The 15,037-nt window shown below is 45.5% G+C and overlaps 1 protein-coding gene across 3 annotated transcripts in view; it reads right to left on the minus strand.

Moving 5' to 3' along the window:
* The window catches only part of EYA2 (EYA transcriptional coactivator and phosphatase 2), a 256,663-nt gene that overhangs the window by 134,192 nt on the left and 107,434 nt on the right, over positions 1-15,037 (minus strand). For all 3 annotated transcript variants that reach the window (XM_019458255.2, XM_019458253.2, XM_019458256.2), the window contains one exon: positions 11,592-11,708. In XM_019458255.2, coding sequence (XP_019313800.2) covers positions 11,592-11,708 — 117 coding nt within the window. The remainder of the gene's footprint in view (positions 1-11,591; positions 11,709-15,037) is intronic.

Raw genomic sequence — 15,037 nt, forward strand, 5'->3', positions numbered from 1 at the left:
CAGAGGAAAAGACTGCCCATTTAAACTCCGTACGTCTTAAATCCGGAGGGCGTCAGCACAAGCAGGAGGTGGCAGGCCCGCCAAACCCCGTGAAGGTGACGAGAAGGTGACTGCCAGGGTGGAGGGGCCGCATGGCGCAAGAACGCTGACATGTATCGGGAAACCTCACCCACTTTGTCGTGTGCAGGAAAGTTGCTGATTCACACCAGGAAACCCGACCTCAGGCCAGGAACCCATGGATGCCAAGCCTGGCCCCTGTCTCGACTGACAGAGTGAGACCAGACAGACTTGGAGACTGGCTGGGCCGGGACAGCCTCTTGCCAAGAAGAAATGAGGAAATTACCCCACTTCGCCAGGAGGAGGCCACTGGGCTCCAAGGCAGCTGTGGCCATGCCCATCACTTGAGTCCTCTGGGAAATGCCTCACTGATGAAACAGGCCAGAGGTGGGCATGGAAGGAGGTGAGATCTTCCTGGGTCCCCAAGTCACCACCTGGTTGGGGATTTTCTCTGAGCACCCGGGGTTCAGTTAAGAAACTATGGAAACAGATTGCAAGATGGAGTCATGAAGACCAGCCTTATACACGTTCGTCTGCTTCATAAAGTATTTTAAAGGGAGTGTTTAAATCGGTTTGCCAAAGGGGCGCCTGGGTGGCTGGGTGGGTTGAGTGTCCGCCTTCGGCTCAGGTCACGATCTCGTGGTCCGTGAGTTCGAGCCCCGCGATGGGCTCTGTGCTGACAGCTCAGAGCCTGGGGCCTGCTTTGGATTCTGCCTCCCTTTCTCTCTATCCCTCCCCCACTCACGCTCTGTTTTCTCTGTCTCTCAAAACAAATCAGTTTGCCCACAATGAAAACGAAGGAGATTTCACAGTCAAATCCAGCTACAGGGATTACCCTGAAAATGGAAAGATTTAGCCCCCCCAGCGTCCCATTCTCGTGTGGCAGCAACGGGCGAAAGCCGAGTGATACCTACACCCCTGCCAGACGGGCACGTAGTTTTCAGCTTGCCCTCGGCCTGACCGCTCACCACTCCCTGCAACATTACAACTAACTCACTTCTCTCTTTCATTGAGAAGAATCACCTCCCGGAGCAGGCTCAATCCACAGAACTGCAGAATCATTTGCAAAGAGTAACGACCTGCGACCTGCGTGTCTATGATTTACGATGTAAATGTTTCTCAGTTTGCCACTTGTTTTCTGTTTTGTTTGCTTTTGTTTTGACTTTACTTCTGGTGTTCTTTGCCACGCCCCCCCCCCCCCCCCCCCCCAACCAATCTGTAGTTAAACTTGCTGTCTTTTCCTTGATGGCTAGCTTCTAAGTCACAGTGAGAAAAGCCTTTTCTACTCCAGGGTTATACAAATTTTGCTTACTGTCATTCTAGTTCTTTTATGATTTGACTTCTGACATTTAAACTGCTGATCCAGTAAAGAAGATGTGGTCTGTATATACAATGGAGTATTACTCGGCAATCAAAAAGAAGGAAATCTTGCCATTTGCAACTACGTGGATGGAACTGGAGGGTATTATGCTAAGTGAAATTAGTCAGAGAAAGACAAAAACCATATGACTTCACTCATATGAGGCCTTTAAGAGACAAAACAGATGAACATAAGGGAAGGGAAACAAAAATAATATAAAAACAGGGAGGGGGACAAAGCAGAAGAGACTCATAAATATGGAGAACAAACTGAGGGTTACTGGAGGGGTTGTGGGAGGGAGCATGGTCTAAATGGGTGAGGGCATTAAGGAATCTACCCCTGAAATCATTGTTTCACTACATGCTAACTAACTTGGATGTAAATTAAAGAAATAAGTTAAAAACAAAACAAAACAAAAAACTGTTGATACAGGACAGGAGGTGGTGGGGGGATGGGCTAGATGGGTGATGGGCATTAAGGAGGGCACTCGTGGGGGTGAGCACTGGGTGTCGTATGTAAGTGATGAATCACTAAATTCTACTCCTGAAACCGATATTACGCTATATGTTAACTAACCAGAATTTCAATAAAGTTTTGAAGGAAAAAAATAAACTGTTAACCCATTTGGATTTTTTTCATGATATGCAGTAAAAGGAATGGATTTCCCCCCCTCCAGATGGCTAACGAATTGTTCCAAAACCATTCACTGAATATTGCGTCTTTCCCCACTGACATGCCATCTGCCCCATGTACAAAATTCCTAGATACGCTTTGTCTCTTTCTGGATGGCACGCTCTCCTCTACTGGTCAATCAGTTTACACATACACCCAAAACAAGCTGTTTTGGTTACTAAGGTTTTATCATATGCTTAAATATTAGTATGCCTGGCACCACAGCACTCTTCTCTTGTACGATGTCTCAAATCTAATCTCCTGGTTCACAGAAAAGTAACCACAAATTGGCTAAAGATTTGAAGAGAGGCTCAACCTCATAAGACACACAAATTAGTATTATGCCAAGAAACCGCTTTTCATGCATAGGATTGGAAAAAATGCCCAATAACTAGATGACCCTGGGTTGGCCAGATCGGCACTCTCACACACTACTGGTGGGAGTTTAGATTGGTAGAATCCCTACGGAAGGTAGCTTGGAAAATCCACCAATTTTTAAAAATGGGACTTTCCCCTCAACCCCGAATTCTTCTTCTGCACAACCTACCCTTCAGATGTCCTTGCAGAAACACGAAATGAGACACATTTAGGATTATTCATAGCCATACTGGTGGTAATTGTAGACACCCAATGAGGAACTAATTAAATGATTTACAGCACATCATTTGAAAGAATGATAGGCACCTGCGAAAAAAAAGAGGAAGCCCTTTCTATACACGGACTTACAAAGTTCTTCAATATCTGTTGCTAATGAAGAAAGCAAAGTGCAGAAGACAGTGTATGTATGTTACCTATAAAAATAAGAATAAATGCAAGTGTTACTGCCATAATGTGACATAAAGCCTTCCTGAGAGGCTGTGTGTTGTGCAAAATTGTTCACTGAAATAATGGGGCTTATGGGAAAAAGTAGGGTCAGGGCAGACTGCTCAAAAGCAACACAACTTTGCAACCAAAGCACTGACAAAAGCAAGAATAATAATAATCTCAATAAAAAAGAGTAATAGAGAAGTGCTACAATAAATAGAGGACTTAGCTTTAAAAAAGAGGTCAAAGTATCTTGACAGAAGGGGGTATAAAGACACTGGAAGTGTTGAACTATGGAAACCAGGGCAAAATGCACCAAATATTGGGGAAATTGCAAAAGAAATTCTTCAAAAACAGAGCATGCGGCCAAACCGAAGTCAGACGAAGAACAAAGGGCACCAGGGACAGAACTGTGTTCCTAGAAGCTTGTTGTCTTTACCAGTGTTACGTATTTTGCATTCATTTGCTGTTACCATATGTGCTGGGGAGAAGTGCAAACAAACCAATATGGCTGTACATGCACTTCTGGCCAAGACTGGGTCATGGGGACTAGATTTACCTTCCCACGTGAAATAGTTAAAAAACTAGATTCCCAAGACATCAGACATCAGACAATGAATGACAGCAACCTTTGAGAGAAAGGAAACAAAGAATGAGCCACATGATTGCCCCATTGTGGCCGGTTTCCAGGAAGGGGCCCAGGAAGGTGCCCAGTGGTCTCTCTAAGCTGAACAGATGAACTGCAAGTCCAGGGAAGCCTAATGGGTAGGATTCACAGAGCAGAGTTCCAGAAAACAGAGCTGCACTGCGAGAGTGCTCCAGAGATTTGTGGACATTTCCCCTAGGGTGTCCACCAAGGCTGGAGGAGAACCACTTGAAAAGATTAGAAGGAACAATACCCAGAGCTCATAACAGAGTTTCAAATAGTTCTTATTCCTGCCAGCCAGAGTGGAAAACCTCATAATTCATGGGGCATTGGGTAGAATACACAGAAAGGCTTCCTCAGTAGTGGGAAAATGTTGTTAGGTCAAGAGTGCCCTAGACCAAATGCTGCTCTGCTCTACCTAAAAAAACTGAAAGCAAGACTAGAGAGGATCAAACTGTTTCCATGTAATTTAACTGCATCCCAGAATAGAGCTTAAGAATATTCATAGAAATATAAAAATGTCCAGCATCCAACAAGGTAAAATTCTCAATGTCAGGCATACAATCAGAACTTATGCACGCAAAGCATCAGGAAATATGACCTGTAATGAGGAGAAAAATCAGTGAAAAATAACCGAGAAATGACAGAGATGACAAAACTAATAGATAAGCATATTAAAATAGTTACTATAACTGTGTTCTGTCTGTTCAAGGAGCTACTACAAAGACTGGGCATGTTAAACAGAGGCATGGAAGATTAAAAAAAATAGAGATCAAATATCTGAAGATAAAAAAAAAAATGCCCTGAGTGTAATTAACAGCAGATCAGATACTATACAAGAAAAGGTTAGTGAACTTGAAGACATAGTGGGGAGGAACTACTTGAAGAAGTAATGGCCGAAACTTTTCCAAATGTGATAAAAACTATAAACTCACAGATTAAGAAGCTCAATGAATCCAAAGTCCTAGAATCATGAAAAAAAACAGCACCAAGGCATCAAAAATGAAATTGCTTAAAACCAGTGATAAGGAGAAAATCTGAAAAGCAAACGAACCAATGCAACTTTAGAGTTCTCATTTGAAAACAGAGTTGACATTGTTTCCTTACTTATGAAACATGAATGAATGACTTCTTGTCATAGAAATATGAAGTAGAATGGACTGTGTTCATGTTTGCTCATACTTGCAAAAAACCCCAATTCTGGATGGGCTCACAAGAACCTAGTTTAAAGGGTTAACCGTTGAGGCTTTGGAAACTGAATGGATGTGGGACAAGGGTAGAAGAGAGATTTCTATAGATGTTTAAACTAGGTAAATACATGAACTGCTCAAAAAATAATGTAAAGGAAGAGTAAGTTTAAATGTAACTTTTTTTTTATCACAAAAGAAAGGGAGGGGAATAGGAAATGATGGCTAATGTGCATGGGGCTCCATTCTGGGGTTATCATATAATGATTTACAAGAAATGTGTATTTGACCATTCAGATGACCAAAATATAATTCTCAGATAATACTGATCTTCAGCCACAGTTCCTGAAAACACATTCAGATCCATTAATGTGAAATGGGTGTCTTGTTATTAATCGAGGCGACTTTTGGACCCACCCAAGGGTGAGAGCTGGCCGCCAGGAGGACCAACCACGTGATTAAAGAGTTGGAACTTTCAGTCCCACCCCGACCTCCAGGGAGCGACAGAGGGGGCTGGAAGTTGAATCAGCCAAGGGCCAATGACTTAGTCAATCATTACTATATACGAAGCCTCCATAAAAACCCAAGACAGCAGCTTTTTGACCTTGTCAGAGAGCTCCTATGCCTGGAGAACTAGAATCCTCTTATGTGCCATTGAGCCAGGCCCCAAGCTTCATGAGGACCAAAGCTCCTTTGTTCAGAAATTTGCCCTTTGTATCTTTTCATCTGGCTTTTGATTCATATCCTCTGATAAGCTGGTAAATGTAAGTAAGTGTTTCCCTGAGTTCTGTGAGCCTCTCTAGCAAATTAATCAAACCCAAGGAGGGGTCCTTGGAAGTTCCAGTCTGTAGCCGGTCGGTCAGAAGGACAGGTAACAGTCTGGGCTTGTGACTGGCATCTGAAGGGAGGGTGGGGCAGTCTTGTAGGACCGAACCCTTGACCTGTGGAACCTGATGCTGTCTCCAGGTAGAGAGTGTCAGAATTGAGTTGAATTCTTGGATGCCATGCTGGTGTCCAAGAATTGCTTGGTGTTGTCGGGCGGGGGGACTCCCCTGTTGGAATTGGGTCCAGGAACCTTAAAAAAGGTGTAACGAGGGGTGCCTGAGTGGCTCCGTTGGCTAAGCATCCAACTTGGGCTCAGGTCATGGTCTCACAATTCGTGAGTTCGAGCCCTGCATCAGGTTCTGTGCTGACATCTCAGAGCCTGGAGCCTGCTTCAGATTCCTTGTCTCCCTCTCTCTCTCTGCCCCTCCCCTGCTCAGTCTCTCTCTCTCTCAAAAATAAACATTAAAAAAAAGTGTAATGAAAATGTGGAATTAAGAGAGTGGGGAGGGTTGCCCAACTTTGTGAATATAGTAAAAGGACTGCATTGTATACTTTAAGAGGGTGAACTTTATGGTATGTGAATTATACCTCAGCAAAAATAAAATACAGAAAAGAAGAACACATTCATGTTCATCATTTTTTTTTTTTTTTAATTGGAGAATCACACAATTTTACCAGAACGGGTTCTAAGGGCCATCACGCCCAGGACTTCCCGCCGAGAACAGTCTTTTGTGAGAAGGTCCCTATCCAGATCTACCCAGAAAGACTGGCTACTGAACTCCACTCCTGAAGAGCCACGAGGTGCATCAGGCTGCAAAGGGTCTGAGAAGTCCTGCAGCAAAGACATCTACTTAATTTTGTGCTGCACACTATTTACCAAATGTATTTGATGCAGCTGACCATGAACTTTTCCAACCTCTCTCTCTTTTCAGTGAGCATCTGTGAGCACCAGAGCTGTGAGATACAGATCTGGAGAGTTCAATGGCTTGTCCAAAGTCACACAGCTTTCGGTGCCAGAAACCGCTAGGTTTCACAAGTCCAACACAAACCGGTCCCTGAAGTCTCTGGCTGAGATCACTGGCTTCCAGACCCTTCTGCTAGGCTTTTAATTCTCCCCCTCATCCCTGAATCACATGCTTCCATGTTCCTGAATGGCTCATGTTGGGTTCTGAGCTTCACTATTAACGTTCCCTGGTCTTTGGTGAATACAGAAGGAATACAGAAGGAACTGAAGAGATCTGACTATTTTCAAGTCCCCGTATAAGGCAGATTTTTACCAGAAGGGGAGTTTATGCTGATGTGGAAGAGTCAACAGTCTCAAATTAGTACTCCTCTTTTCTTCTACCAGGACTCCTTAATAAAACTGAGAATTCAGGAAACACAGGTGAACTTGGGAAGAACACAGACCGTCAGACCTGAAGTTAAGATAGCAATTCCGCTGTCTCTGGAACCCGCGCAGTTGAAATTCCCTGTATAACTTTTGAACTTAATTACCGCGGAATACACTTATCATGATGGACAAAAATAAAATAAAACGATAAAAAGAGAACTTCACTGCTCATGGTCTATGCTGCCTCACCAATAACAGTCAATTAACACGTACTTTGTGTGTCCTATATATTACGTACTGTATTCTCACAATAAAGTAAGCTAAGAAAAGAAAATGTTATTAAGAAAATCACACGCAACAGGTAATACATTCACAGGACTCTGCTGGATTTATTGAAAAAAAAATTTGCACGTAAGCGGACCCACCCGCGCAGTTCAAATCCCTACTGTTCAAGGGGTCAACGGTAACAACAGCTAACATTGGCAGAGCACTTAGTTTGTGCCAGGGGCTGCTCTAAATACTTCACACACACACACACACACACACACACACACACACACACACACACAGCTCAGCTCATTTAATTATCACAGTACGCCATGCATCAGTATGATCAGTACCCAATTTTAGAGGGGAAGAACGCTGGCTCAGGGCCACATGGTGGAACACTGCGAAGTTCACTTCGCCTGACTTCAGGGTTACCGATGTTAACACCTATGTTACAAAACAAACAGCAGGAATGAGAAAAAGAGCACCCAGCCTTTACGGACCTCATCTGACGTGCCCAGGAATCATTCCATTTCGTCCCCCCGAGAGCCCCTTGAGGTCCTCTCCCTTGCTAGGATGCCAGTTCCCACGTGAGGAAACCGAGGCACAGGAAGTCAAGTGCCTCACTCAAATCGTGGGGTGTGTGGTCTGGGGCTCTCAGTCCCTCCACGGCACCAGCAGCAAGTTCTTATAATACACGCTCAAGATGTTTTCTTTTTAATCTTTGGAGCCGTTTCTGTGAGTAGCAGTGTTTCAGCAGGAGAAGCAAAAAGAAACACAACAACAAAAATCAAAGCCATGAGAAACACATTTCAGTTATAAAAACTCTTGGGTAAACTTGAAAAAAAGAAAATAAACAACAAGCGAAGGCTGACGAGTGCTGTGAACTTTTCTCTCTTATGTTTATTATACATTTGGTGGAGGGGCAGTGTTATCCAAACAGATACAGATCTCAGACCAGAGCCTTGAGGGGTGATGACCCCGCTGAGGTTTCTGGAAGTTTATGAGAGTAGGTAGAGGACCCAGAGGGAGGCATCCGGCTTATCTAATGCTTGCTCTGTGACCCTACACAAGCCATTCTGTGGCAGTGCCTCAGTTTACTCATCTGTAAAGTGATGGGGTGGTTGGTCCCTGCTTGGGTTCTTTCTGCTTTGACGAAATTATGATTTTAATTCCCAGAGAGGAAAAAGACTCATCCCAGATTCTCCACACGGACCAATTTCACTCTGAGTGTTTTCAGACCCTTTCTTCATTCCCTTCCTCATCTGAAAAGCTAAGCTGAACTGACGTCTTCCATTCTGAAACGCACACGGAGTAGTTTCAGAGTTTATTTCTCCTCTGGAACCACTTGAAAAAAAAATAGTTAATAGGAAGCACATGGGCATGGTGTGTGAGCGTTCTGTGTGTTTGTGTTTGAAAAAAATACTTACGGAGGAATATGTCAGGCTTGCAGAATGCCTGGGCTGTCTCAAGAGCAGTTTATGGCCATTAGCATGAGACTGAAGGCAGTTAATTGGGACAAAGTCCAGCTGCTGTCACAGCCCTTCTGGCATCTGGGCCGCAAGGACGGTAAGAAAATAACCTGGATTATTCCCATGGTTGGGTGGGAACAGAGCAGATGTTTTTCGACTTGTGAAGGGCTGGTGGGGATTGAGGTGGCGAGGCAGGGTTTAGGCAAGTGCTCATCCATGGAGAATTGTCTTCTAGAGGGTTCTACAAGAGTGGGGAGGGCAGGGTGGTATGGGGGTTGCATGCCTGGGCTCTGCAGTGAAACGGCCTGGCTTCAGATCCCACCGCCATAGCCATGTGACCTTGGGCAAGTTACTTTACCAATGTGGGCCTCAGCTTCTCCATCTGTAAGATGGGGATAATGATAGACCGTAGGTCACAGGGCTATTGGGAGGATTAAGGGGAATGGCGTATGGTATACACATAGCTTAGGATGCTATTTGGAATCCTGAGCGAGTCCAGGAAATGGCACTTGGAGGAAACAGCACAGGCTCTGGAATTCTAGAAATCCGAGTCTGAATGCCAGCTCTGAATACTTATTGGCTGTGTGATACTGAGTAAATCACTTCCCCTCTCTGGGCCTCGCTTTCACCATGTGTAAAGCAGGCATAATAGTGCCCTCCTCATGGGGCTGCCATAAGGACCAGAGAAGAAATGACATATTCTATATGTCCTGGCTTGGGGCGGGGGTGGGTCCCCTCTTTGCATTCCAATCTCATCCCCTTTACTCACTGCCCCAGACTCATGCTTCTCCTTTGGGAGAACCTCCAGCTGCTCATGTGGCTTGCACCTTTCCATTACTCGGGTCTCCCTATCCATCTGGGTTATGTCAACCGCTACACCCCTCATCACTGCCCATCACACTGCCCTGTCTCTGTCCTTCACAAGCTCTGTCAAAGTCTGTTAATAATCCGTTTATTTGTTAATTGATTCTTTGCTTTCTCTCTGAGGGATTGTCACTGTTGCTGGCCATGTCTCCAGTGCCTAAAAGGGTGCCAGGCATAGAACTCGTACTCAATAATACACATTGAAAGAATGATGGATGGAGAGCCACTCCTAACGTCACTGAATCCACTTTTCTGCGGGGGTGGGGAAGGATGTCAGAATGGGGGAGGGTGGACTGTGTTTGCTGTTCAACCTTCATGGCCTTAGAAGTCCTGAGGCAGTAGGTCTCATCTCTACTCGCAGAGCTAGTAAACACTGGCTTGAGAGTGACCCAAATGCAAGTTCAAGTTCAGCGTCTTCAGAAGCCTTTATTATCAGGACTGCTGCCATAATTTCACTTCCCACTTGAAGATGGGTCCCAGGAGCTTGCACCCTTCCGTGAGACTCAGAAGGCTACCATGGGGGGCCAGAGGCGAAAGCAGAAGCAGAGAAGAGCGAGGGTTTGGGGGTGAGCCTGGGGGATGGGATTCTGCCAGACCCCTAAGAGATTCGACACATTCTGTTTACTGCACTTGCAGTAAAATCTAAACTCCTTGCCTTGATGTTGGGCAAACCGATCATTCCCTCCATGCCTCAACTGCCTCACCTAGAAAATGGGAATAATACCAGCACCAACACTTTGCCATGAAGGTTGTATAAGATGATCCAAACAACATCGTGTGGCATGTGGCAAGTGTTTGGTGTTGGCTGATGGTGTCGCCAACAAGCTCTGATACAGACCTTTACATGGGAGCTTTTCCAAGGGGTGGGCATTGATGCTCATCAGCCCCTTTCTCCACACACCCCCCTGCCTAAGATCATTTGCTGTCCCTTCACCAGGTTTTTCTCTGAAAGGCTGCCGTTGATACCCATTTTTATTGTTTCTTTAATAAGACATTTACAAGACAAAGTGACAACACTTGCGAATAGTTTTTTTTTTTTTTTAAAGAAAAGTATAATCACTCATTAGCCCACGGACTTCCCATTACTCCTTTACTTTACTCTTGCATATTATTTTTCAAATCCCTGACGGTCATTTTTACCAGATTTCATGAAGGAAAAAAGTACCAGGATGCGGATCCCCCACATGACTGCCACCAGCCCTCTACTCCATGCTTCAGCCCCAATATGCTCCCAAGGGACTCTAAGAAGAGAAGGGGCCCTAAGATGGTCAAAGAGTGGGCACAGAAGAATCCAGGAATCCAGTTACTTGGGGTATGTGGGGTGAAGTTACACACTGGAGTCTTCTGCCCTTTCTAAGGCCACCGTAGGGTGATGCAGAGCCCCGGAACCTTCTGCCTGGAACACCAGCTTCTTTACTAGGCTGCCCCAAACTCCTGCCACCTGGCATGTCTGAGTCAACAATGGACTTGCCTGTCCTGTCACACTTACCAAAGCCAACTCCTACCCACAGCCCTCAGGACCTTACATCATTTGGCTCTGTTCTCTCTCCAACACTCTCTCCTCCCACACCCCTTGAATCCTGCTCCAGCCTTGCTGGTCTCTGTTCTGTGCCTCAAACACATCAAGACATTGCCCCGCATACCGCTTTCGCACTGGCTGTTCCCGCGACCTGGAATGCTCTTCCTCCAGCCCTGTACATGGCCAAGTCCTCCTACCTCTTTGTGTGTCTGTCCCATGTCATCTCTTCAGAGTCTGCCCTCATGACTCCGTCTACAGTGTATATCTCACCATTCCTGACCCTTAACTTGCTCATCACTCTCTACCCAAACTCCATGTCTATTTGCTTCACGGCACTCGACTTCTTCCAAAATTAGCTGGTTTATTTGTTGCCTTGTTTACTGTCCATCTCTCCCTCCTGCCGTGCAATTGCCATAAGGGCAGATCTCATATCTGTTCTCTTCTGTCCACCGCTCTAACTCCTGGAGATAGATTCTGGCACATAGTAGGCACTCAATAAATCTGGCAAGCAAACGAATGAATGACTGGACACCTAAGTCAGGCAGTGCCTTGGAGGTGGACAGGAAGGGGCCGCAGCGCCACACTGACCGTGCATCTGGTAGGTGTACGGGCTCTGTCCAGTGGGTGGGGTGCTGAAGCTGGAGCCGTAGCTGAGGAATCCACTCTGGCTGGGGGAATGGTTCAAGCTGTCTTCTGTCTTGATACCTTGGAAGGAGGAAAAAGAGGCACCGGGGACACATGATTAGGATGCTTCCTTGTCACCTGCAGAAGAGCGTCTGAACCAAGAGAGCACACAATTTTATCAGTTTCCAAATCAGGAGCTGCAAACCGGTGGCTTGTGAGGCACAGTTAGCCCATAAACGTATTTTGCTTGGCCTGCATATTTTTAAGGAAAATATGAAATTAGTCGGTTTTGTTGAAAAACCAGGAGATTTCACCAAATAATCTGGACTTATGGCTTCATTTGAACAGCAAGATGGTCTAGCAACACCATGCCTGCATTCCCATGTGATGGCACAGCCTATCCCCATAGGTTCCCTGGGGTCACTATAGATACTGCACTGTCCCTGAAACATAAATGTCTGCTTTCAGTGCTGTCTTTTCATTGCAGTTGTACTCTTTTTTTTTTTTCACATGCTAGGACCCTATCAAAAGTAGGAAAGGGAAAGGCAGGTCAAGAGGGACCCATATTGGGGCGCCTGGGTGGCTCAGTTGGTTAAGCATCTGACTTCGGCTCAGGTCATGATCTCGCAGTTGGTGGGTTCGAGCCCCGCATTGGGCTCTGTGCAACAGCTCAGAGCCTGGAGCCTGCTTCGGATTCTGTGTCTCCCTCTCTCTCTGCCCCTCCCCTGCTCATGCTCTGTCTCTCTCTGTCTCAAAAATAAATAAAAACATTAAAAAAATTAAAAAAAAAAAAGAGGGACCCATATTTTGTATATGCCTCATGCTCCCTGCCTGGCTCTCAGGGTAGTGAGTTTTCAACCCCTACTCTACAGAGTAGGGCCATGTGTGGTTAATGTCCATCAAGATTTGGGGGTGAGTGTTAAATGAACCATCCTTCCTCTGTAAAGATGCCGCCACTTAATCCTAAGACACACTCTCCACTCTTCTTGTGGGAGGAACCTGCTTCTCCAAAGGCCACAGTTACAAATGTGTCGTTTGCTTCAGCCACAGTCTGACATGCTTCCCCAGAGCACAGGCACCGATTCCATGAGCAGCTGGCTGGAGAAGGGACTGTACTGAGGCAAGCGGCTTGATCCGCCATCAGTAGCCCACAGATTGTATTTTTATTGAAAATGTAATAAACTCTGCTTATCTCTGTCTACCTACCAGGTGTAAAATAGTATCTCCACGCTGTTTATGTTTACATCTCTTTACTTTTTTAAGCTTATTTATTTATTTTTGAGACAGAGCGAGTGAGAGAGTGAGCATAAGCAGGGGACGGGGCAGACAGGGAGAGAGAGAATCCCAAGAGAGGGAATCTGTGCCGTCTGTGCATGGCCCAACGCGGGGCTCGATCTCACGAACGGTGAGATCATGACCTCAGCTGAAACCAAGAGTTGGACCCTTAACTGACTGAGCCACCCTGGCGTCCCTTTTTATATCTCTTTAAAGGATATTTCTAGTTCTGGCTCCAGTTTTGTAAAGGCAGTTCCTTCTTTTTCACCCATTCAGTTTCGCGAATGAAGACAATGCTTCCAAAACATGGAGAAGCAAAGGAAAAGAGAAGCGTCCCTGCTTTCTACCCCCAGGAAGCCCTCCCCAGCACGGAGGATGGTCCACTGTTCTGAGCAACACACAGGATATCAAAGGATTCTGTAAGACAGACATGGGGAGTCTATTATATGCTCAGAGTATTGAGTTCTTTCTCCTGGTTCCTGAATTCCCAATGTCACCCACCATCAGATGCCAACACGTTCACTTCCTGTTGGGGAAGACTTCTGCTTCTTTAAGAGACTGAGATATTCTAGGGTAGACTGAAAAACATGACCAGGTTCTCTTGTCAAGAGGCAGAGTCCATTTTCGTACTTCTAGAATCTCCACTGGCCTTGTAACTTGTTTTGACTGATAGAAGTGGCTGAGTGATGGGAGTTCTGGAGACTAGCTGTCAAGTGCCTTTGAAGCTCCTACCTCTGCCCTCCTCTTTTTTTTTTTTTAAAGTCCATTTATTTTGAGAGAGAGAGAGAGCACGAGTGGAGGAGAGGCAGAGAGAGAGAGAGAGAGAGAGAGAGAGAGAGAGAGAGGAGAGAGAATCCCAAGCAGGTTCCGTGCAGTCAGCATGAGCCCAATGTGGGGCTTGATCTCACAAACCCTGAGATCATGACCTGAGCCTAAATCAAGAGAGGGATGCTCAACAGATTGAGCCACTCATGCGCCCCAACTCTGCCCTCCTGGAAACCTGACACCAGCATGCTGGGAGCAAGCACAGGATTAAAGGGCAGGTGGAGGGAGCCATGCCAGCCAACCTGCCAGCCAAATGCAGCTTCATGAGAGACCCCAGGGAGACCAGGAGAGACTCTACCCAGCCAATCCACAGAAGCACCAGAAATAGTTTACCAGTGTTGTTTTAAGTGATTAAGTTTGGGGTATAAGAGATAAATGACGGACCCCTGGGTGGCTCAGTTGGTGAAGTGTCTGACTCGATTTTGGCTCAGGTCATGATCTCGTGGTTGTGAGATTGAGCCCTGCGTCAGGCTCCGTGCTGGGTGTGGAGCCTGCTAAGATTCTCTCTCAATCTCTGTCTCCCTCTCTCTCTCCCTCCCCCTCCCCTCTGCCCCTCCCCCCTCAAAAAAATAAAAAAATAGTTTAAAAAAACAGATGCATGAGTTGTGGCACAATCAAATAATGGAATATGGAATATTACACAGAGTGAAAATGAATGAACTACGGCCACAGGCACAAACAGGGATAAATTTCATAAGACCTAAGGGTGGGTAGAAAAAGCAGGTGTCAAAAGAATAGAGACTAAAAGAAACAGCGTCTATAAAGTTGTAAAACACGCAAAACAATACTCTACATAGGCCCATGGGCCAAATGGGGCTTGATGCCTGTTTTTTGCAAATGAAGTTTTATCGGAACACAGACACATCCATTCGTTTGTGGAGGAAGGCTTCTTCTGCATTAGAATGGAAGAGCTTCGTGACTGTGAAAGACTGTAGGGCCTGCAAAGCTAAAAATATTTACTATCAGGCTCTTCACAGAAAAAGTCTGCTGACCCCTAGTCTACATAAAGAAATGCAGAGGGATGATAAACATCAACTCCAGGCATGTGGGTGTCTCTGAGAAGAAAGGGAGATGACCTTTTATGCTTTTTATTTCTCACGTTGGATTCCAGCTCGTGGTATTTGTAGTGTTCGTCTTCAGGCTTTTACCGATGTCTTAAATGTTGCGTAACAAATCGAGGAAAAACATATTCAACACCGCTCACCTTCTTCCCTCTAGCTTGCTCAAATGTGTCACTGCCTTGAAGCTATTTGCACAAAAGTAAATAATGCTGTTTGCCAAGGAGCACTGAAAAAGCTTCCTAACAAGAT

The sequence above is a fragment of the Panthera pardus genome, unplaced genomic scaffold (genome assembly GCF_024362965.1).
Source record: "Panthera pardus isolate Hobbes unplaced genomic scaffold, ASM2436296v1 HiC_scaffold_25, whole genome shotgun sequence".
Taxonomy (NCBI): Eukaryota; Metazoa; Chordata; class Mammalia; order Carnivora; family Felidae; genus Panthera; species Panthera pardus.